We start from the raw sequence: 24,145 nt of genomic DNA, 5'->3' as shown, positions 1-24,145 counted from the left end.
GTAAGGATAGATAGATAGATAGATAGATAGATAGATAGATAGATAGATAGATAGATAGATAGATAGTAGCCAAAACATTTAAACCATATTAAAATTTTTTTACTCAGAGAAATCAATAAAAAATTATATTTACAAATTTATTTTGTTTACATTATCATAAAATGACTTCTTCACTTCAGCTGATTTCTTTTACATCCTAACAGATCATCAGACCTGCTGGTTTATGAACTGTGTATACGTATAACTATATATATATTAATCACATTCAAGCCTCACATTTTTCAGTAAATATATAACATATAAGGGAACTTTATATCATCTGAAGTTGAACTGGCAGAGGGAGGCTGGAGGAAGGCTCCTGTCTAGCGGAAAGGGGCCATGTCGGAGATCTCCATCGATCCACCGCGGCTCCGGTTTCAGCACCCCGGTCAGCGCATCATGTGGCCCGCAGCGCTTTTCCGTCCACAGGGATGGAAATGCAATACAGCCGGCAGCAGATCCGATACATTATATTAACCCGGTCTGCAGGACGCGTTTAATGGGGGCAGCATTCAGCGTGGATGCACGTCATGACGTTATTGCTTTAGCCTATGAGGACCGGGACATGAAAGCCGCACGCAAATCAGGATTTTAGCTGTAGAGAAATGTTTAAAATCTTTTAAAAAAAAGAAAAAAACGAGGAATAGTCTTGTAGCTCTGTGTAGAAGGTTTGTCTTTTGATCATGTCTCTATCTCCTGGTACAAAAACCTGCCTGGACATCAGTGGGCCTGCCCTCCTGCCTCCATATACCAGCACCGTGAACGGTATTGTTTGGCCCGTTTTACCTTCACCGATTCATCTCTTTTGAATCATATGTTTCCTCTGAAGAGTGTCAGCTGTTAAGCCTGAAAAATCAGCTGCAGTGTGGAGGATTGAAGGCATGCAGCTGCGCACACCGGAGCCGGACCGGAGAGACTGGACAGTTAATTATGGCGTTTATTTGAAGCCCGCACAAGAAGAGAGATTCAGTACCAAAAAAGGACAAGAAGAAGAAGAAGAAGAAGAAGAAGAAGAAGAAAGCGTATTGTGTGACACCGTCTGCTGTGTTTAAAATGTGCTATTTCTGTTACAGTCTTGTTTTATTGGTATAAAAGGAAAAAAGGGGGATTATAAATAGCTTTGCATTGCGATGGCGTTCAGGCCTTATTCATTCTCTCTCTCTCTGTGTGTGTGTGTGTGTGTGTGTGTGTGTGTGTGTGTGTGTGTGTTTGTAGGCTGTGTTTCATCTTGTGATGCTCAAATGCTCATAAAAGCTCCAACTTCTCCACATAAAAAGGACAGGATTGCCACTCCTCGTGTTCACGGCGGACCTTGATTTATCAGCCATACAATTAAGGCACGCGGTGAATGCCAAGAGAGGAATCACGCGCTCCACGTCCTGCATCATTCATGAAGATGGAGAGATTTCAAACATCTGCAGAAAGAGAGAAAGAAAGAGAGAGAGAGAGAAGGAGAAAGAGAGAGAGAGAGAACACCTGGCCGGGCTACACCAGAACAAAGACTCCCTGTTTTCTCACCGCTCACATCAAACTGTATTGTTGTTGTTTTATTTTTTTTCTTTTCTGCAGATTTTGTACGTGTCATCCTACAGGTCTTCCATTAGGCTGCCACATTAATCAGGATCTACTTCTGCAGGAGGAGCCTGGAAAGACGGAATAGAAATTGAATTTATGATTTGACAACAAAATTAATTCTCATTACTGGTTATTACTGAAGATTATGTTCCTACTGGTTTGGTCTATTTAAACATCAGAAAATAGGAAAATGTCAGAGTCCATCTCAGTTTCCAGAGTCCAAGGTGATGATTTCAAATGTCTAAAACCCAAATATGTTCATTTTTCTATTATTAAATTACATAAAACAGAGAGAGGCTCAGACTCAGACCATTAATAGATGATCTTATTTGTAAATTAATACTTTCCTGTCATCCACTGATTAATGATTCTATAAAGTATGTCCATATATTCATCTTTAGGGGGAGAAATAAACATAAATATCATTATAAATTGGTGATTTTTAGTGTCGTTATTGTCTCCATAAGCAATAAACTCTCATCTATAACAGGCCTATTGCAGAGGACACAGCTGTAACACCTGAGCACCTCCTGCTGCTGTGACTGGAAACTGGTCTGCAAGCGAGCAGACAAGAAGAAACTGATACTGAAAGTGCTGATAAATGGTTGAAATGATCAGCAGTGGTTGTACGACTGCAAATGTGACCAAACCTACTGAAAAAAAGAGGAAAATCACTGTATCCTGTATGGAAAAAATGTTGCAATAAAACTCACTTTTATGTATTTAATGATGTTAAAGAAACATCCAGTTTCAAATGTATTCAAATGAACATGACTGGTGTTACTGGAGCTCATCTCAGTGTATTAATCCACCACTAAATGCACTTTTTACTTCTGTTTTAGTCTCGTTTGTTAAAAACTAGAGCGCCCAGCTGTTTAAGAAATTACGGTCTTCATTAAAACAATGAAAGTTAATATTTGTGACACGTTTTTTTTAGAGATTTATATTGTCAGTAAGAACAAATGAGGCTGAGATCCACAGACAGTGAAGGCGGTGAGAAAGTAGATGGTATCAGTTTTGGCCTTTTCATTGGATTTTAAACTTTCTCGTTACACTTGTAGATTTTAGTCCAAACTCAAGAATTTGCAATTCCACTTTTCTTTTTTCTTAATGTGAAATAACATCAAATGTGTGTATGTGTGACATTTCTGTGTGTCTGCTTAAACTTTATGTTTATTCTTGTACACAAGTCTCTCTTGTAAAAGACAGAATCCTAATCTCAATAAGTCTACCTGATTAAATAAAGGATTAAAAATGGTTGATGATAATAAATATAGTATGATCAATATAGAATAACACCACTTATCTTTTAACTCTACAGATGATTATTCTGATAATAAACATGTTAAATAACAGTTTAATGAAATAAGCTGTGAGCCAGAATCTAAATATTCTTTGAAAATGGTGCTCAAAATCCAAAAAGTGTGTTAAGACCTAAACAACATACTCATGTGTTTTCATAAAAGAATCAAAAGCGGTGTAAAAGGTGCCACAATGATCTCAGACAGAGCGACTTTTTTAACCAAATCGAGGCTCTTAGGAGCGGATTGTAAAACATTTTGTGTGATTTTTCGCTGTATAAACAAACATCTTCCTCGTCATATAATAAACACCCACAAACAACAGATAAGTATATCTTTAATAATGAACATGATCAAATCTAAGAATGTGATAGTGACCTCTGATACAATGGATATTTAATTCAGGGGTGACTTAAAACTTTTTTTTTTGTTGTTTTTTTTTTGCATAAATTTTCTATATTCCAATACCGTTTATATAACTCTGATTTGCTCCGCAGTCATACTCCCTCTCTCTTCTCTCACGCTTGCATACACACACATACACACAATACAGCAAGCAATTTTTAAAAAAAGTCACAAACATATACCATATAGGCTAGTCTCTGGGTTTTTCCATACACTTGACAATAAATCAGTTAAGTATAATGCTACAGTTAAACATTTTGAGGCAATCTCAAGTTAGAAATGCCGGTACATTAAAGCTTACATTTTTCTGAGGATGATGTGGACAGGTTATAGCGATGAAAATGAAAATGTCAAGATTATAATTATGTTAAGAAAGTATAAGAAACAAAACAAACAAACAAAACAAAAAGTTAACAAAGTGACAGGCCTGGCTTGAGTTTTAAAAGCAGTACATGCTACATTATCTCCAGATTTTAATAAACAGAGACCCCTGTTGGAACAGCGCGGGAACAAAGAGACATAAAAGCTACTGTAAGACCAACAGGGGAAATAGACAGAAAGCATAATTTTGTGTTGATAAAAACCTGAACTCATACAGTATATTTGTATTTTCATCCAATAAATAAGAAAGAGAGGGAACAACCTTTAAGAGCTTTTGATCTCTAGACATCTTTTCCCTGAATCTCTATCTGAAAAAAACTTGAGGTACAGTACTGAAAAAAAACAAAACAAAACAAAACACAAAATCATCTACACTTATGATGAAAAGAAACGTTAAGGCTCCACTCTGGAGAGAGAGAGAGAGAGAAAAAAGACGCATTTTCTCCACTTTAAATGTTAAATCAGCTGTAAGCCAGGTGATGCATTATTCAAAATATGCTTCTAACATTTATGCTTTCTAATGTCACAACCTTGCATGATTAAGACACCCCTGCCATGAAAAAAAAAAAGGGCATTATAGAAGTTCTTTTTTTTTGTTCTTCTTCTTCTGATAATATAAAATACAACTGGCCACACACAGATAGCAGACATTTTTGTCAAGAATGTGTTGTTCACTCGTTAAGATTAACCAATACAAGCACTTAACATTTCTCCAACACACAAACCACAAAGTGAACAGTCACTGAATATCAGCAGCATGTTGTCAAGAGATTTTTCAAAACAGACGTGCAGATATTTTGTTTACTTATATTTAGTTAAGAATGCAAGTTCCCGGGGTAGCAATAGAGATTTATAAGGCTAAAAAATACAGAAAAAACAAGAAAATATATCTCATTGAAGCGATTCGACTGGTGGAACTAGCTTCATCCCTGCACGCATCTGAAAGACTGGGAACCAGGAGCGGTGTGGCTCAAAAAGTTTGACAAGGGCCAAAAGTCAACAAAATTAAATAGAAAAAAATATTAGTTTTCAATTTGTTTTTGTTTGTTTTTTTTGTCCTCGTGTTTTCTTTTTAAATCTAAATTTCATTACGTCCGTCCGAGCTGGACCGCGGATCGAGCTTTCAAGAAGTCGTCTTTACTGTTGTTTACTTCTGACGATCCTGAATGGAGAGAGAATAAAAAGCAATAAATTATTTAACAGATCGATCAATATCACATCACTGACAACTGTAATATTCTACTGTATGATTTTCATAGCGGCAAACTGGCTGGATGATTCAATATATCAATTAATGAATTAATGAATTATATCTTGATGATTTGACTGTATTATGTTAGTGTTTCCAAATTGATGATTTTGAGCAAATTTTATTTATTGACAAACTAAACAAGATACTTTAGTTCTTTTTAGTTTTCTCTGGTGTAAAGCCTAACAGAGGAACATGACATTAATTAGATTATTTTATGTATTTATGTCATTTTGCGTACATTTTTCATACAATGATATATATAAACAAGATAACAGACTTCACCTGATCAATTCGGGATCGGCTCGGTATTGAGGCAGGCTCGTAGCTCTGTTGGAAAAACATGAAAAGTCTTGAGATACAAATATAACAGCTTTTAATATCACAGTATTCATTTTTCTCATTAGCAAACTTTCCAATTATTTCAACTCAATGACTAAAGCATAGTCATAAGAATGAAAATCAGCTTACAAATAAGGGTCTGTATGAATATTATTTGGTAGAAAAGGGTGGGGGGGGTATTATAATTTTTATTTTTGTTGAAAGGAGGCAAGTCTGCTAGTTTGGGAGAGCAGATGATGGTCTTCTTTTTACCCCATATTTATATTATTTCAGCCTTCCCTTCTGAGATATATTACACACACAAAGAGATCAAATAGTTACATCAACAAGACGACTTTCATGTGTGCAGTGAGTCATAAAGGTGTGTTTTTAAACATGTAGAAACAGCCCCGTGTCTGTATTAGAGCTGTATTTTCCTCATCGCAGTCACACGAGAAGCTAACGTCGCTCCGGAGACAAAGCTGGTTAATGTTCCCGATAATACGACTTAAGTCAGGTAATCGGTTTAATTATGACGGACTGTCACACAACTAATCTCATATTAGGCAACATAATCAGATCTAAATCCTGTTTATTATTCTTTTAAAATATTTTATTATGTGGAATCTGAAGTATTGTGGTGCTCAAAACTGTCAGAAGCCTCGAAGATGGTGGCAACTGCTAATTTCACTTTTAATGTGTGTATTGGTGCACACACACAATTGTACAAGTTCAATAGTATTACATTATATTGATACTTGGGAGAGAAGGTAATGTAGTTATTATTTAAGTCAAGGTGAAGGTTCAAGGAAAATATTAATATCACTGAAACAAGGTGAAACATAAACCCGCCCTCCATATTCTTAATAATTTAACTGTCATGTGTTAAATCTAAAGTAAATTATTACCTTTTTCACCACCTCCTCCTCCTCCTGCTTCTTCTCATAGTGGGAAAAGTCATCAAAGATGGAGGTGGTGTGTTTGTACTGGGCGATAATCTTGAGCACCTGCTTCGCCTTTTCCAGAGGAACCTCTTGAGTGTCGCGAGAGTTGGTGACTGGCTTGTTGTCGTTGTTCTCCAGGCGGATGTGGCGCAGCTGGCTATTAGGCACGTCCTTAACAAACAACCAGTTCACGTCAAACTTGCCCTTCCACTTGTCCTGCGCCCAAACACCGGCGCTGGTGCCGTAGTCCACGGGTGAGCGCATCTCCGCCACGCCGCAGAAATGGCCGCTGCCGTTGACGCTGAACAACAAGTAGACGGGACCTTTAGAGTTCATGGCTCTGTAGGCTGAGTCCAAACGTTTGTTGCCGTGCTCTGTGCTGCACCAGATGGAGTACTTGATGGAGCGGTGGATGTCGTCCTCGGAGTAGCTCTTGATGATGAACACTCGGCCGTTTTTCAGGTTCCAGTCAAACTCCTTGGGGTTGTAACTGTGGGCGGCTCGCAGCTTCTCCAGGACAGGGTGGGACTCTGATCCCAGCTCCGGAGGCACGCAACCGACACCTCCACCTCCGTTACCGATACCGCCGCCGTTAGAGGAGCCACTACTGTCCAAACTCCCACCTCCGTAACACAAGTTGCGGTTGCGTGGGGCTACCCAGCGCGTCTGAGGTGTCGGAGCGGAGTTGTGGTTCTGGTAAGACTGCGGAGGAGGAGGCGGAGGACCCTGCATGGTCATCTGCTGCACGAGGGACTGGGCAGACTGTAGGGACTGCTGGAGGGGGGGTAAGAGGCTGGGAGGGTGGGAGTGAAGCTGCTGCGGCTGGTGCTGTTGGTGGTGATGGTGGTGGTGGTGGTGGTGCGGCGGCAAAGGAGGAGCCATCTTGGTAGCAACCCCTTTATTATCCCAAGTATCGATGTCCATGTTGTGTTTAATTGGCGGCGGAGGCAGAGCTCCTCCGGCTATGATGGGCGTGCCAGGCTTGTTCTTGGTCTTTTGTTGCTGCAGCTTGGCAGGTTTACTAGCAATAGCGGCCCACGATGTAGGTTTCGGAGGGGGCATTCCGATTGGTGTGCCACCGTTGCCCGTGGCAACGGCTGCGGCTACACCACCGCCGCCACCGATCACAGAGCCTGCATTCTTCACACCCGAGCCACTTCCTGTCACATCCCCACCTATTTTTAGGCCCAGCATGCCCTGCTCTAGGCTGTTCATACCTGGAGCCTTGCTCAGGGTGTCACTATGGAAACCCGTCTGGCCATCGGGGACTAAGGTGCCTCCTAGAGAGCTGGGCGGGTAGCTGTAACTCCCCCCGTAAGCTGAGCTTTGAGTCTGCTGGCCCTGAGAGCCACTGGTGCCCCAGGCTGAGAAGGCCGGGTTCTCTGGGAAAAAGTTAAACCTGTGTGGATAAATGCTGCTGCTGAGCCCCCCCGGCTGCCCAAATACTGTGTCGTGCATGAAGTGATGGTCTCCATTGCTGAGGGGGGCATAGGGTGTCAGGTAGGGAATTGGTGGATCGCCTCCTGTAGACCACGGAGCCTCACTGAGGGGGTAAGGAAACCCAATGGATGGGGCATAGTAGCTGGACAGGTAAGGGTCTGTCATGGATTGATAGCTGTTATTCTACAAACGGAAACAGAATTAAAATCACTTGTTACATCAACAAGACGCAGAAAAACAGACGTTAATTAAATTTATTTTTAGTATCACAAAAAGACAACTCGAGTCTCCCACCTGATTGGACTGGCTGGTGAGATAAGGCTCGAAGTCGTTATCGTGGACTGTGTCCTTCTGGTGGAGGGAGCCATTCTGCACTGAAACTGGAAAGGCTGCAATAAAATCAAAACTGTTGTCAAAGCTGCACATCAGAATCGACACGTTTCCAAACAACCGAGGCTACATTCACGTCACACGCCGAAGTGGCCAAAATCAGATTTTTTTCCATATCAGATCTGGGACACTTGCATATGTGGTCCTAGATCTGATCTGATCTCTAGCTATGCGAAAGCTGTCAGAACGGTCAGATCGGAATTCATGTGTGTTTTTTTTTTTTAATGTCTCACTTCTCTGCACAGACATGTTGTCATCGTCATCATCGTGTCGGCACCTCTTAGCCTGGTGAAAATTAACATGGAGGAGAACAACAACAGCCGTGAGGCTCAATATAGAGATGAGGAAGTTTCAAATTTGTTGGACATTTATGAAGAAGCTTCTATTCAAGCCAAACCGGAAGGAACTTATTGTAACCGAATGGTAGCGCAGCCATGTCATTATAATATGACTGTCACACAAATTATTGTTACTGTTGTTATTTTTGTACGCATGCAGCTCACATTTCAGTTGTATCTGTACATGCGTGCCGGATAGATGTCACTTACAAACATGAATGCAAACCTTAAACACAAAAAGATCAGATCTGACAAAAAAATTCAGAATTGAGCATTAAATGGCAGGTTTATAATTTTTTCAAGTCTGTGTTAAACCAACAGTCAGATGCACATATGAACAGTGAAAGAGGTTTTCCTCGCTGTAATCATTCCTCTTGTTCATACTGGCTGTTAAAAGATCCCCTTCAAATGTGCTTTCAATGTAAGTGATGGAGGCCACAGTGTGTCCACACAGTCATTTAGAGCAAAAATGCATTTAAAAGTTCATCTGAAGCTTATATGAGGCTTCATCAGTCTGAGTTAGTCATATCAAGTGGATATCTGCCACATTTACAGTCTTTTTAGCATCAATTTCCCTCTTTGTGTTTCCCTGTTGAGCTGCAGTGGAAGTATAATAACAAAAAGAGGAACTTTGGCACCAAAAAGTCTGTAACATTGAAAGATATCTACTTAATTTGACTCATTTGCACGACTGAAGCTTCATAATAGCTTCAGATAAACTTTTAAATACATTTTTGCACAGGAGGAGGACTGTGGATTTTGTCCCCCCATCACTTCCATTGTAAGTGCATTATGAAAGGATCTAATGGTCAGTATGAACAGGAGGAACGATTACAGCAAGAAAAACATATTTCAGTGTTGATATGAGCACCTGACTATTATTTTAAGACAGACTTGAAAAACTGTGAACCCGTCCTTTAAGGCCTGTAATGTGAACGCAGCCCTTTATGACACCAAGCCCACAATATCAGGAACATCAGGATGTGCTCATTGAAAATATGCAACTAAAATGTGTTTTGCACTTATGCTAAAAACATGTTTTAACGTGCAGCGTTCACTACAATCACTGAAGCTATAGTGGGAGAATTAAAAAGACAAACGAGTCCATGAATGGTCAACATGGATTTACATTTAAAATAGATAACGTTGTCCGTCTCAGAACGCTGCTCTGCTGGATAAACGTAACCTTTAGGGGAGATAAACTTAAATGTGCAAAGATGTGTTTTCCACTGATAAACTGTTTGCACATAACAATGAGTTTCATAAATACAACCATGACACCTACACATGGCTGAAAATATGTAATGATGCAAAGACATATTTAGAGTTCCCCTGCACTCAAAAATGTGTTTTTGCTTCTTGTTACTTCAGCAGGATGTGTGAGCTTCACTGTGCAGAGTTTGACACTAGAAAGCTGTTTTCACATTCGTCTGCTGAGGAGGGAAAGTTTCTCTGTGCTCAGCTTAAATCTGAGTTTACGGTGTGTACCTACGAGACATGATTTATGACATCACAACTAGTCTGCAGGCCAATTATGGTCCAGCATGCGTCTTAAACAAGTGTGATGTGGCGAATTGAAGCCTCAAGTGTACAAACACTGAGAATGAACTTTATAGTGAAGGAGGAGACGTCTTGTTAAACTTATAAAAAGGAAACTATAGTCTATAGTCATAGTTTCTAGATTTTTCCATGAGGTAAATAGAGTAAACATCATTTTAAGAATTTCTTAAGTTAACTGAACTTTTTTGGCAGAAAAAAACATATAAGATACAAATTATTAGTCACAGCAGTGTATTTTTATATGTCTTAGAATATGTGTGGAGGGCATCTTTAATGATACTATAGATATGTTTAGATTTAAGGCCTACAATCATACATGAGTCAGTTATAACAGGTATAAGGTGACAGCATTATGCTACACAAGGTAAACATTAGAGATGTGGTATCAATACCGCCGATCATTTCTATTACTGTGTTTAGCGTCCGTGAACACAGAGCAGTTTGATTTTGTTTAGCCTGTAAGAGCTCAGTGTAAATGTTTTTATGTTCTGTGTGCATTTACAGATTTCTCTGCCTTTTAAATATTAATTTAACTGCTAGCAGATGACGCTCACTACAAAGTTTTTGCACTCATCAGTAAAAAAAAAATCAGGAATTTCCAAAAATATGAATGGGTTTGTAGAATCTAAGACACACTGAGCTGCATTCAAAGTGATTTCCAGTCGACTGTCTTAAACTGTGAACAAACTCTGGATGTTATTTCTTAGGCAGAGTCCAACTAAGCTGCAACATACAAAACACTGTTCAGTGAGTAAAATCCAAGGCGATCATGATGAGAAGTAATTTAACTGTATTTTAGCATTAATAGAAGGATTTCAGGAAACATGATAAAAACTGTTTACCGTGGTAGTTTTACCTATGATAACTGTGCTGTATCGAAGTCTGTTTCTCCGTCGACGTATGTTTCCTCTGACATTAACCTGCACCCAAAGCTTATCTTAACCCCAATCAGTTATCTCTGCTTCTTCTAACCACAACCACAACCTACGTCCTCACCATAACTGCAGAGGTGACGCTACGGAAAACACATCTCTAACAGAAGGGAAACATCGTTTGATGGGGGAACAGACTTCGACACAACATCCTGAGTAAACATCTTTAAATGCAGGAACATCTGGAGGTAAAACACCTGTTTTTGTTTTTTTTATTACCTTTGCTTGCATCTTGTCCTTTCGATGTCTTAGTGGTCATATTGATGAGATGAACGCATGTGAAAGGAGGGAAAAAGCTCACATGGGTCATGCATGTTATTCAAAGCATCACATATTATCCTACAAACACACTGCTTTATATAAACTATTAGCACCGAACAGTGTGTGATGTTATTCCAACCTTTATCGGTCTTTTTTTTAATAATTTTTTTTTAATAAACAGCTTCATTGAAACAAGTAAACAACATGTTTACAGCACCTTGTGTCTACAAACACATCAGGAGGACTAAAGGTTGTAATGAAAAAGAAGAAATAGTTAAATAAATGTCTTGTAAAGCTTACAATAGTTAGTATGTAATATGTTTGAACAGCTTTTTTTGTTTGTACATTCAGATATTGAAGAATTGTGTTGTTCAATATTGACAGTCAGCTCTGAAAAGTTTTGTTCTTTTTTGCTGAAGAATATTGATTTGTGAACATCAAATCTGGTCAAAATAGAAAGCAAAATAAATGAAACAGAACTGTGAACAGAGATTCCCGTCACATTCAGTGAATCCAAAACAATACATTTGTATGCAGGAAAAGAAGAAAATAAATGTAGCAGCGTTTCTCTGAGCTCCTCGAAAAAAAGGTTCAACTTACATCAACGTCTGAGTTTCTACAAATAATGAATAGTTGGATAAAACCTGTGAAGCATTTTAAGCGACATCTTTTTGACTTTCATAAAAATCTCATGTGGCAGCAGCCAAATTGTGGACCTATATGATAAAGCAGAGGGTGTATTTATGATGGATCACCTTATTTTTATTCTTAGTTTGCCATGAAAAAACAGTTTTCCCAACAGTTGTTTCAGTAACATCTAACAGTATGAAGTGATTCCATTAAAATCTTCAAAAAGTGAAATAATACCTGAGGGGACGACATCAAAGACAACTGAGAAATCCTTCAGAGAAACAGAGATTACATACCGTTGAATAAATTCAACATCAGAATCATCTTTATTGACCAAATATGTTCACACAAACAAGGAATGTGACTCCGGTTTAGTGGCTCTTACACGGAATAACAACACAACAATCTTCAGAAAAACACACAAGGAACGACTTTAAACAGGAAACAGTTTCTGTGAACTATAAACAGGATACAAATAGTGCGAAGAAGTGAACAGTTCACAGAGATAAATATTAAATAGTAAAAGAAAACAAGACATGTTACTTTATATACATGTGTACAGTATGTACATCCTGTTCAACTATAGAGTGAAATGTATCGCACACTGTGTGCAGCTCTGTAGTCAGAAAAACAATCTAAATATTGTTTATATATAGTATATTATGAGCAGAGATTCCCGTCATATTCATATAAATAAATAAAACATTGTTGTGTTGTTATTTTGTACATTGAGAGCCACTGAACTGGAGTCACACTGTATGTTTGTATAAACATATTTGGTCAATAAAGACGATTGTGATGTTGAGTTTATTCAACAGTATGTAATCTGTGTTTCTCCGAGGGATTTCTCAGTTGTCTTTGATGTCGTCCCCTCGGACGTTATCTCACTTTTCAAAGGTTTTAAAGAGAAATGGCGATCACCCTGTACTGTTAGATGTGTCTAGTTTTCTTTTAACATTTAATATTTATCTCATCATTTCTTCGCACTGTTTGTATCCAGAGAAATGGTTTCACATGTATACAGTCGTTCCTTGTGTGTATTTCTGAAGATTGTTGTGTTGTTATTCTGTGTAAATACATCAAGAGCCACTGAACCGGAGTCACATTCCTTGTTTCTGTGAACATATTTGGTCAATAAAGACGATTCTGATGTTGAATTTATTCAACAGTATGTAATCTCTGTGTCTCTGAAGGATTTCTCAGTTGGTATTCTTTCACTTTTTAAAGGTTTTAAAGGGAAATGACAAGATGTATCTTGTTTTCTTTTACCATTTAATATTTATCTCATCACTTCTTTCCACTATTTGTATCCTGTTTACAGTTCAGAGAAGCGGTTTCACATGTATACAGTCATTCCTTCTGTATATTTCTGAGGATTGTTGTGTTGTTATTCTGTGTAAGTACATTTTGAGAGCCACTAAACCTGAGTCACATTCCTTGTATGTGTAAACATATTTGGCCCAATAAAGATGATTCTGATTCAGATACTGGGAGCTGTGGTACAGCAGGCCCTGGTTACCAGCAGAAAGCAGTTTTCTAGCTCTCAGATGGCTAACTATCGTCTTCAGTGTGGGATGCTGCTCACACACACACACACACACACACACACACACACACACACACACACACACACACACACACAATCTCACCTCCCTGAAGAGCAATAAAATCCCGAAGCTGAGCGTTGTTGTTGTTGTTTTGTTTTTTTGTTTTTTTTCTTCACCTCTCTCTCCGCTTACCTGAGGGTCAATACTGGCGGCAGACATCATTTATCCACCAGGTGTGTTGAAGTGCAGCCCTGAGAAGACGTGCAGGCTTGCAGCTGCACACACTCCGCTGTGTGGAGACGCTAACAGTTCAACACAGTTAGCAGCAGCCGTCAGCCGGTGTCTCTGCTCGGCGCGGACAGTCTGCTGGTCGTCGCCCTGCTGCCGCTCCGCGCTGCCCAGTCCACATTAATCCAGCTACAGGGGCTTCAATCCGCTCCGACCCCCCCTCACCGTTAAATTAATATCCAGCCAGCCAGCCTCGGTGGTCCTGCTCACTTGCCCCCTATGGCAGCTTCATCCGGGGTGTGCAGCGCGGAAATGACGTCGGTGACGTAAAGGACGCGTCCGCGGCTACCTAGCAGCAAAACAGACCGCTGCTGTTTAATTTACAATCACAGGTTTTTCTCTGGAGCTATAGATATATCTTACATAAAAAATAGATCTGTTTTTTTCAACAGTGGTTTAGTAATAATGTTTTATTGTTAAGTCAGTTATTTAACCAACATGATCAACTCTATAATTATATATAACTTCACTGTGCAATAACACTATAATAACAACTTACAAATTATAAATATTTATTTAGTTTAAAATACAAAATGTGTGATACATTTCACTCTACACTTGAACAGGCTGTATATACTGTACATAATGTTCTATTTGATTAATTTCTTTTCTATTTTGACCAAATTTTATATTCACAAATTAATATTCTTCAGCAAAAAGTCAAACTCTTCAGAGCTGACTGTCAATATCAAACAACACATTTCTTCAATATCTGTATGTACAAAACATATAAGCACTGTAAGCTTTACAAGATATTTATTTAACTATTTCTTTATTATTATTATTATTATTATTACAACCTTCAGTTCCTCTGGCATGTTGTAGACACAAGGTCCTGTAAACTTGTTGGATACTTGTTTCAATAAAGCATTTATGAAAAAAAAAAAAAGAAAACAAACCTGCCAGTTAGCCAAATGTGTCTGTGTTTACATCACAAATACGGATTAAAAACGCTTGTTTTATATTTTTCCATCTATTCAGAAGTTTATGAGAGTGTTTCTGTCCACTAAGAAAGCTGAGGTTTTTTTTTTTCTTAAAGTCCAGCTCCGTTTTGCTTGTTTTTTATGTTTGTGCAGTTTGACACTAGAAGGCTGTTTTCACATTCATCTGATCTGAGTTTAAAGATCCCCTCCAGACATGTTTATGTTAATAATGCTTGGAATGATAAATTGTGTTTGACGTGTTTTTCCACAAAAAATGTTCGGTTACCATGTTAAAAATCCCTTAAAATGGCATCTTTTCCTTCTGCTTTACTAAAAATCCACAAACTATGAATATGCAAATAACCTACGCATCATTTTAAAAGTTTATCTGTTGGACACAAGACGTCTCCTACTTCACTGTGAAGTCCATTTTCAGTGTTTGTGCACTGGAGGCTTCAGGTTTCACTTGTGTAAGTTGAATATTGAACCCTGATTGGCTCCAAACTAGTTGTGATGTCACAAATCCTGCTCACAGATCTACACACCGTGAACTCAAGATTTAAGGTGAGAACAGAGAAACTTTTTATTCTTCTGCAGATGAAAGTGAAAACAGCCTTTGAGTGTCAAACTCTGCACAGTGAAGCTCAAACATCCGACTGAAGTAACAAGAATAAAAAATAATTTTTGACTGGAGACTTTAAGTCGTGAACCTCCAGGCAGGATCTGTGACATCACAACCAGTTTTGAAGCCAACTGAGGTTCGATATTGAACTTAAACAAGTGTGATGTGAAAACTTGAAGCCTCCAGTGCACAAACACTGATAATGGACTGATAGTAATGGAGTTAAACTTTAAAAATGAAAAATATTTGCTTACTTTTAGCTACATGTCTTGTCTGGAGGGGATCCTTTATAGTCGTCTTTCATTTGTAGCTACTGCTATACTTTCATACTTTTAACCTACTTTTTTTTGTGCTTCAAATAAAAAATAAAAAAAGGAAAAAAGGTGTTTTTATGGGGGCTACACAGAGAAGAAAGTATAGATGAATCAGTACTTTCTAGTCTTTAAATATTTAATGATGAAGACTTTTGTGCTACACTCCAGTGTGAGTTGTATCATAGACGTGGTTTATTTCACTTAATGAACATCGTACACGACACAAGTTGGTACGGACATTTTTTTCTAACTGAAATGACACATGTGAATAATTTATGCATTTTACAAAGCATCATAAAGAAACAGAACCTTATTTACATCTTTCAAATCACCTTTTCTTTCTTTAAGACAACTGAACTTTGAGTGCTTCATATCTAGTGGTTTCTATCTCATTCACACACACACACACACACACACACACACACACACACACACACATACAGAGGTAGCCTTACATGTAGATTTACAGCATTTAAAGCCTGAAGTAAAACACATTAAGAATAGATCTACATGTTTTATACAGTGATATAATGGACGTTCTCCTCTTCAGGTTCAGCATCTGTGACAGATGTTTTATTGACAACCAAACCAATTACACCTCGAAGGTCTTCAGAGTTGTTTTATCTTCTGCTCGGGTTCCTTCTCGGCTTCTCTCAACCACCTTCTTTGTGTGGTTAATTATTTATAATCTAAACATAGAAAAATACACTGTATATGAGACGTTGAACAAATGAAATGGATTAGAATGAATGCAAATAAGAGGTAAACATACCCGCAGGTCTTTAACGCTAGAAGAGCAACTGAGAGGGTTTGGATGGATGATGAAATTCACCAATGAAATTAACTAAAACAAGTGAGAGAAGAACAACATAAATATAATGTCCAAAACAAAAACAACCACATAAAGAAAGTCTAAAGAGAAACAAAAGGTGATACAATACATGCAAATCTTTGGTGTTGGAAGAAACATATGATGATGGTTCTTCATCGTGGATTATTACAAAACAAATGTGAGATTAATGACATTTGTGGCTTTATATGCTCTCTTGTGTGTGTGAGAATATTATTAATCAGGAGCGTACTCACAGCTGTCTTCCTCATCTGAGGAAGTGCTGACGACGTAGCAGGCGTAAACAAACCCCAGGAGCTGTGGACATGAACACAAATGTGTTTAAAAGTGAATCACATGCAGTGAAAAGCGTGGGTTTTTTTCACATTTTCTTCATGTTTTCATTCTTTAAGTACATTATTGATTACGAAGCATATTTAAGTGCATAAAGATTCTCTTGACAGTGACCGTAATATTTTACAGGCCTTTTATTTTAACATGCCATAGTAGGTAAAGGACACATGTAAATAATAAAATAATGACTGTCGTGGCTTATTGGGACACTTGAATAGAACAGATCCATTGGTATTTTTATTAGTAACACCTGTCTGCTGTGAAGAAGTCCGCTTGTATCTGCAGATCTGCAGGGCTCCTCAGAGAAAACTCAGTACCTTATTAAGCAATGTCAACAAAACCAAGGAGCTGATTGTTGATTTTAGACACACACACATACCCCTGTCTACATCAGGGGAGCTGAGATGGAGCAGGTGAACAGTTTTCATCTCCACCCTTGTAAAAAAAAAGCTCAGAAATGACTTAAGAAAGCAAAATTCCCATCTCAAGTTCTTGTTAACTTTAACAGAGTGACAATAGAAAGCATCCTGACTGGAAACATCACAAATTAGCATGAGATGTGCAGGGAGACCCGAGACAGGAAGGCTCTGCAGCGGGTGATTAAAACCGCCCCGGACATCATCGGTGCTCATCTACTGAGCATCAGTGATATCGGTGAGGTGAGGAGGCTGCACAGAGCCCAGAGGATCCTACAAGACAGTAAACACCCCGACCACAGCCTGTTCACCCTGCTGCCGTCTGGAGAAAGACACAGAAGTAATCGCTGTCGCACCACCAGACTACAGAACAGCTTCTTTCCTCAGGCTGTCAGACTCCTCAATTCATCCTCCAAAATAAGTTTTATTTTTATGACTTATTATTTATTCATTTATATCATTTCTGTTTTTTGTGAGTGGCATAAAAGGATTACAAACTACATTTCATTATACAACCTTGTGTTGTAAAATGATAGTAATGAATGAATCTTGAATCTTGAAGTAATAGTCTATGTAATAGTGGCAATATGGCAAATTCAGTTTTCAGAGAATTAGTGTTACTTGTACAAGAAAATGTCACGTTTTAATTTGACATGTACAAAAAGAGATGGACCATAGGAACACAATCTGTTTGTTTTTCAGTAACCCAACATGTTAACTAGAATATTTAAACCCTAACTCTAATAAACCTGCTAAACCTGAAACAATGGTGGTGGCATTTTCGTGTTGATTTCACTGAAATACACACATTACAAAAAAATAGGACATGTCACCTTTTGTAGGGTATGACAAAACAGTTTGTGGTTTTCTATAAATACGTACAAACTGAAGGTAATGAGAAAACTACACATACGACACAAAGTGAAACAAACTCAGTGTGTTTAGGATGATACAACAGACTCACGTCTTTGCAAAAACAAAGCACACAGAAACTAGTACTTATCAAAAGCAGATTCCCTCAGTATCAGATACATGTCAACAGATAACATGTAAACATAATACAGAAGCTTTAAGGACGTCTGTGAAGCTCAGTAACACACTGACTAACAGTAGATATCAGTGTGATAATGTGATGCCATTAAATGTTCTAGTTTGGGTTTTCCCAATTTACTGTTGCTGTTGCTTAGTAACAGTTTGTTCCTGTGTGTGCAGACGCACATTTGCTGATATTACAGTTTTGGGTTTTTTAATAATTGGATTTCTCTAAACTCTTCACACAGTTTTCTTTACCAACATACAGCTCAGTACAACAATTAATCTCACATCCAAAATGCATTAATGCAACTAAAACATACACACCTCAGATTTAACTCTGGTGTTATAACACGGACATTTGTCTGCCAAAAATTAGTGAAGTAGCTTTTATTTATTTATTTATTTTTGCATAAACCAAGATTTCATTACACTGAAAATAATTATATCTCTTTACTCTTTGTGCTACTTTACAGTACATGCTACAGAAATTTAAGAATTGTTTTTTAAGCGTCTAAAAAAAAAGGACATTTTTATGGTTTTGTCAGACTGTCACAAAAATGCATCATTAAGTTGCACAGATGCTGCAAACATACTTCAGTAGACTTTATTTTCCTAAACTAAAGTAACTCCAGTAATGAAATACAAAAGTGTAAATATTCCCTTTGTATAAGACGGCTACACATAAAGATACACAGCAGCTCGAGTCAACACCGTCTCCTTCTTATGTGATCTCTTTACTCAACTGGCACCAGTCTTCCATAGAGGTCATCAGAGGTCATCAGAGGTCATCAGAGAATGAAATGAGGTGCTCAGTGTTGTGTGGACCAATTACTGGTTTATGTATGTTTAAGTTTCTATTTCATTTAGACGTAGAAGTTGCAGAATGTTGTGAATTTTCAGTCTAATTTGCAGTAATTTTATGTAATTTTACATACATGAATATACATTTAACTGTTTCTAAAAAGTACGTAAATGTGCAAATTGGACTGCAAATTCATGAAATTGAAAAAGATGTGGTTACTGAATGTATTTTGTGTCAAAGCAATGAAATATTATCCACAGTTTACAATACTGAGTGAACTTAGTATTGAGGAAAGTGTGTAGATGTTGTAAAAAACTATAAAACAATATTCAATAGTAAATAAATATGCTTTCCATTTCATTATATTAATTTGTTTACTGAAACTAAGCAGTCATGTATCACACAAAACTGATTAGGGCTGCAACTAATGATTATTTTCATTATCCATTAATCTGCCAATGACTTTCTCAATTAATCGATTAATCATTTTGTCTATAAAATGCCAGAAAATAGAGGAAATGCCTTAAAACTTCAAGACACTTCTTCAAATATCCTGTTTTGTCCATCAACTGTCCAAAATCCAAAGATATTCAGTTTACTATAATGTATGACATGTTTAAGATGCTGCAAAACAATTATTCGTTTTTCTGTCGATCGACTAATCGATTAATCGACTTATCGTTGGAGCTCTAAAACGAATGTGATGAAGAGTTTTTTCGTGATGCCTGTTCCCAACAAAGACAGACAGAGAGGGCACTCACTGATATGAGCAGCTGGACGGTGCAGTGCAGGATTTCTATGTATTGGTATTCCAGCCAGCAGCTCAGCACTGTGGTCAGCTCCGGGTTTTGCTGTTTCTGCCATCCAGCGGAGGGAAGTCCCTCGCTCTCACAGCCCGGCCCGTTGTCCTTCCACCAGGAGCGATGTGACGACACTCCCAGGGAGAGAACATCGCTGTCCTGCAGTCGGCGACAAAACAGAGACGAGAGATGAGACGTGAAGGAAACCTTCCAGCATTCAGCTTTTTACAGATACTGTATTTATTTCTGTGTGCAGTAGCGAGGATCAGGTGTACTGTGAACCTGATATGGTTTAGTTTGCGCCTTCCTTCCTGTCTGGGACCGAAATGATTATTTTTCATTATCGATTGAGCTATCAATTGATTTATTTGTAAGTAATATGTGTAGAAAATATCAAAAATAACGGAAAACACTCATCAGACCTTATCAGACCCCAAAGATGTTTAAAAACTTCTCTTTCAGTCTAACAATCAGTGGAAAAAGCATTTAAAGTATTTAAAGTCTAATGTTGACTAAAAATGTTTTTGTGAAGGTTAAACCAACAAATGTTTTGTATTCTTACTTTATAATTGACTTGAGATGTAATTCAATTCACTTTCTGTAAACTATCTAATAATAAATTCATTATATAAGAATTTTCTCTGCTAAAACTAACACTACTACAGGTACAACTACCACCACTTCTACTACTGTACTAGTACTAATCATCATTATAATTTTAATACTAACATCCACTAATACTAACGTCGTCATCATCATCAAAAAAAGACCAAAAAATGCCTATTCAGTATGTTTTCTAATGCAGACAGGGGACATAAACAGCTAATGTAACATGTAAAGGCGTTTTTATTATGTGTCTGAACGTCCTGAGAGGAGCTTGTGACACAGAGAGAGAGATGAACACTGTGTTTAGGACTTTGTAGCTGTGTGAGTCTCTAATTATCTGACACTTACGTGACCATTAGACTTACCTTTGAAAGACCTCCCAAATCCAAGTAGAGACAGCTGACAAAGACATTCCAGCCGACCCACAACAACGTCCACAGCAGGTACTGAGAAAAACAGAAACACGACGCTATAATATATGTAATATATACTATAATATAATATATATGAAATGAAGGAAACTCACAAGATGCTCCTCTCTTTTCATCTGTATAATCCCAAAATAAATCTGAGGCGATTAAATAGCTTCTATTGTACATATACATCCTAACCCATAATACTTATTATTTATTTATATTACTTGTTATGCATATAGTTGTATATACTACGTACAACCATTCATATACACTTTTCAGTTAGATCCACTTGTATTAACATATTAATACCATCCAGTATTCTGTACATAATGTTTGTAACTGTTGCACTTTTTTGCCCTATTTTGCACTTGTGCAATGACAATAAAGTTGAATCTAATCTAAAGAGAAAAGAAAGAAAGAAATGTATTTCTGTTACACAAAATTATGTTTAAATTTGATCTAAATGTAGCTTTTTTTCTTCAAATCAAATCTTTATTGTTGTACAGACGGAGAACATAAATTCTTACTCTGGGCTCTATTTGCCACAGATAATTAAACAGAGTTGAGAATTAAATATAAAACAAATACATAATTATAAGAAACTATAAGCACATATCTACAAACTTCACAAGACCTACCTCTAACTCTAAGAGACATGTATAAATTGTACAGTCTGATTGTACATTATTGTATTTGCAACTTAACATTCAGTATTTAATGCTTTAACACAAACTATTTGCAAGCTTAAAAGGAAATCAGACAGTTCCCCTCACCATAATAACGTAACACGACCTGTACTGGATGACACCAAACAGGCCGAGGATGACCATGATGACGTGAAAGAAGTTGATCATGATCGGAGCCCACTGGTAGCCGAGGAAGTCAAACACCTGCCTCTCCAGTGCAGTTATCTGTGGGTGAAGAAGCAGAGTTTAGATACATTTTTCATTTTTTTACAGCAAAAATGAGCCAAATATTCAGTGGTTGCAGCTTCTTAAATGTGAGAATTTGAAGCTTTTCTGTGTCATATATGATAGTAAACTGAATATCTTTGGATTTTGAACTGTTGATCGGACAAAACAAGATATTTGAACATGTCTCTTTGAGCTTTAAGAATCCAGTCTGTGTCAGGTGAGACGGTTTTGCTCTGGCTTGTTAGACGCTGATCTCTCGCTTGTGCATCCCACAAGGTTTATTATTTATTTCAAGATAAGTTGTCAAGGCAACTGATCCACAGGGGGACAAAGCACAGATGTGGGTTTTAGTTTTATGTCCTTTGAGGTCGGTGCCCCAGTCAGTCATGAAGGGGGGGGCAGGGTGGGAACCAGAGAGGAGGAGGACAAAGTGAATGCGGCCCTTCATTGTGGTGGTTGAAGCGGTGGGCGGTCACTGCTTTTTATAAGCACCTCTCACTATAACAAGCTAACTATAAAGATGGTTCACAAAAGAAAATACACAAATTATTTTCATTATCAATTAGTCTGCAGGTTATTTTTTTTAGATTAATTGATTATTGTTTGGTCTTTAATATGACAGAAAGTAGTGAACAATTTCCCACAGCCCATAATGACGCCTTCAGATTGCTTGTTTTGTCTCATCAACAGTCAAAAACTCAAAGAAATTCAATTTATTAAAACAGAAGGCCAAAAAACATGAACATATTTGCTTTTGAGAAGCTTGAACCGGTGAATTTTGGGCATTTTTACCTTAAAAAACAACTTTAAGTTAAATTAAATTTAACAATTATTAAAATTGTTGCTGCTTAATGTTATTAACTCTCTCAACTAATCTATTAATCCATTGATCTAGTAACAGTTTCAGCTCTAATTTCTAGTAAGAATTTCATTTTAATTTGCAGTTTTTTTTAAAAGAAAGCTCAATTAATAATGACAATGTGAACAGAAGGTCATCAAATACAACATCAAAGAACCTGATTTTAGGGGTATTTAAACTACTTTTAGTGATTAAAATGTTGAAGTATTTGGTCGGTTTTTAAAGTTTTAAGATTTTACATCTTTAGAAAAAAATATAAAAAGTGACGCATTAAAAGCAACAACATAGGAGCTTTCTTTTATAATAAACCACAAGTCATTTCATCCATTTGATTCATTAATAAAGTAGCTTTAAATTGTAATTTTAAGTGGTTTTCATGAATTTTTTACCAAGTATCACCTCTCCAGAGGGAAAAGAAAGGTGGTGGCCTGATGTGTAAGCGGATCTGTGTTTATTATGTCGAAGCATCATGTGTGAGAGAGAAAAAAAACATCTTACCAACTGAAGACAACACAGGAGGATCAGCGTGCATCGTGCCGAGCAGCACCCCATGTTTTCCTCTCTGCTCCCGCTGAGTCTGATGATGTGAATAAAAGCAGTGAAGTGACTGGATTTTAAAACTGCTCAAACACAAGGGCCAACCTGCGAAGCTTTAGATCCATTGCCAGATGTGTGGGAAACGCTCAGTGCACTTTACCTCATGAGGAAAACATTGTGAGAAAACTACAGAGAAGGGGGAGGGTAGCTGTATGAGGGGCGATTAGTGCCACAAATCGCAGAGGAGAGGGAAACCCTGAAGGACAAAAATCAGCCACAGGATGCTTTTTTGACAACACATCTGTGATGCTCAGTAATTTCACTGATATACTTGCTTTATACCAACATCTACAAATACATAAAGGCTGCGACGACAGCCTCATTGTTCACACAACTCTGGTATACTTTGTGTATACCAGAGTTTATCCACTGGGGGGCATATTAAGGCCTTATCATCCCTGACCGACACCAGAATATCTTTGTTGTGAACTTTCATTTTTGCACAGCATGAACAGAAACCTTGGCAACACTTGAGAGGATATTCAGATCACAGCAGAAAAAGCGTCAACAGTGACGTCGTATTGATTTCATGCTGGCTATTCTGGCACAGATAGTCACCATGGAGCAGCATGGAGACGTCATGTAAATGTGGATAATTGTGGACAAACTCCACAAGTTTCTCCTCAAAAACTTCCACTACTGTAGTGGTGATACTGGTGTGCTGCTTTCTTCACTTTCTTTTTTTGGTTGGGCATTTTATGCTGTTATTATAGCAACAGTAGAGTGATGACAGGAAACAAAAGGGGAGAGAGAGATAGGAGCGACATGAAACAAAGGACGGCTGCTGGAATCGGACCACAAACGTTGCAGTTATGGCGCACCGAGGCGCACTGACCTTAAATTCTGATACTGCACCAACCAGTGATTCTTGCAGTCATGTAGCATTAATTTCTGAAGATGTGTACCACCATCGTGAGAGAAACTTGGTAAAATCTTTGGTCATCAATCCAAAATGAAAAACATCCACCGATGACAGATTTGGAGCCAAAGACGGCCTGAGGCAAAATTCTGCCAGTGTCATAAATTTAAGACCAAATTCTCACCATGTGACTACAAA

General features: G+C 37.8%; 2 protein-coding genes across 2 annotated transcripts; both read right to left on the bottom strand.

Annotated features, from left to right (window-relative positions):
* Positions 1–3,235: 3,235 nt before the first annotated feature.
* ythdf1 (YTH N(6)-methyladenosine RNA binding protein 1) lies at positions 3,236–13,866 on the bottom strand. The gene is made up of 6 exons (XM_044352327.1): positions 13,506–13,866; positions 11,095–11,122; positions 7,950–8,044; positions 6,180–7,838; positions 5,236–5,280; positions 3,236–4,863 (listed from the first exon to the last, which is right to left on the bottom strand). The coding sequence occupies exons 1-6, from the start codon at positions 13,533–13,535 to the stop codon at positions 4,849–4,851; spliced, it is 1,872 nt and encodes a 623-aa protein (XP_044208262.1). The 5' UTR covers positions 13,536–13,866; the 3' UTR covers positions 3,236–4,848.
* A 1,764-nt stretch (positions 13,867–15,630) lies between these two features.
* On the bottom strand, positions 15,631–23,241 carry nkain5 (sodium/potassium transporting ATPase interacting 5). The gene is made up of 7 exons (XM_044351874.1): positions 22,990–23,241; positions 21,492–21,629; positions 20,668–20,748; positions 19,658–19,855; positions 16,547–16,607; positions 16,233–16,304; positions 15,631–16,149 (listed from the first exon to the last, which is right to left on the bottom strand). Exons 1-6 carry the CDS (start codon positions 23,041–23,043, stop codon positions 16,249–16,251), a joined length of 588 nt encoding a protein of 195 aa, XP_044207809.1. The 5' UTR covers positions 23,044–23,241; the 3' UTR covers positions 15,631–16,149; positions 16,233–16,248.
* Between the last annotated feature and the right edge of the window lie 904 nt (positions 23,242–24,145).

The sequence above is a fragment of the Thunnus albacares genome, chromosome 5 (genome assembly GCF_914725855.1).
Source record: "Thunnus albacares chromosome 5, fThuAlb1.1, whole genome shotgun sequence".
Taxonomy (NCBI): domain Eukaryota; kingdom Metazoa; phylum Chordata; class Actinopteri; order Scombriformes; family Scombridae; genus Thunnus; species Thunnus albacares.
This window is presented reverse-complemented; position numbering and strand designations above follow the sequence as displayed.

What these genes read in the sequence shown, in the direction of transcription:
- nkain5 (XM_044351874.1), bottom strand. Translation starts at nt 23,043, where the DNA reads ATGGGGTGCTGCTCGGCACGATGCACGCTGATCCTCCTGTGTTGTCTT. An exon ending in ATTTGGGAGGTCTTTCAAAG is followed by an intron (nt 19,856 to 20,667) that starts GTAAGTCTAATG and finishes CGCCGACTGCAG; the next exon opens with GACAGCGATGTTCTCTCCCT. An exon ending in CTCAGATGAGGAAGACAGCT is followed by an intron (nt 16,305 to 16,546) that starts GTGAGTACGCTC and finishes CACTTGTTTTAG; the next exon opens with TTAATTTCATTGGTGAATTT.
- ythdf1 (XM_044352327.1), bottom strand. Translation starts at nt 13,535, where the DNA reads ATGATGTCTGCCGCCAGTATTGACCCTCAG. An exon ending in CCGCCAGTATTGACCCTCAG is followed by an intron (nt 11,123 to 13,505) that starts GTAAGCGGAGAG and finishes ATGACCACTAAG; the next exon opens with ACATCGAAAGGACAAGATGC. An exon ending in AGGACAAGATGCAAGCAAAG is followed by an intron (nt 8,045 to 11,094) that starts GTAATAAAAAAA and finishes ATTTTATTGCAG; the next exon opens with CCTTTCCAGTTTCAGTGCAG.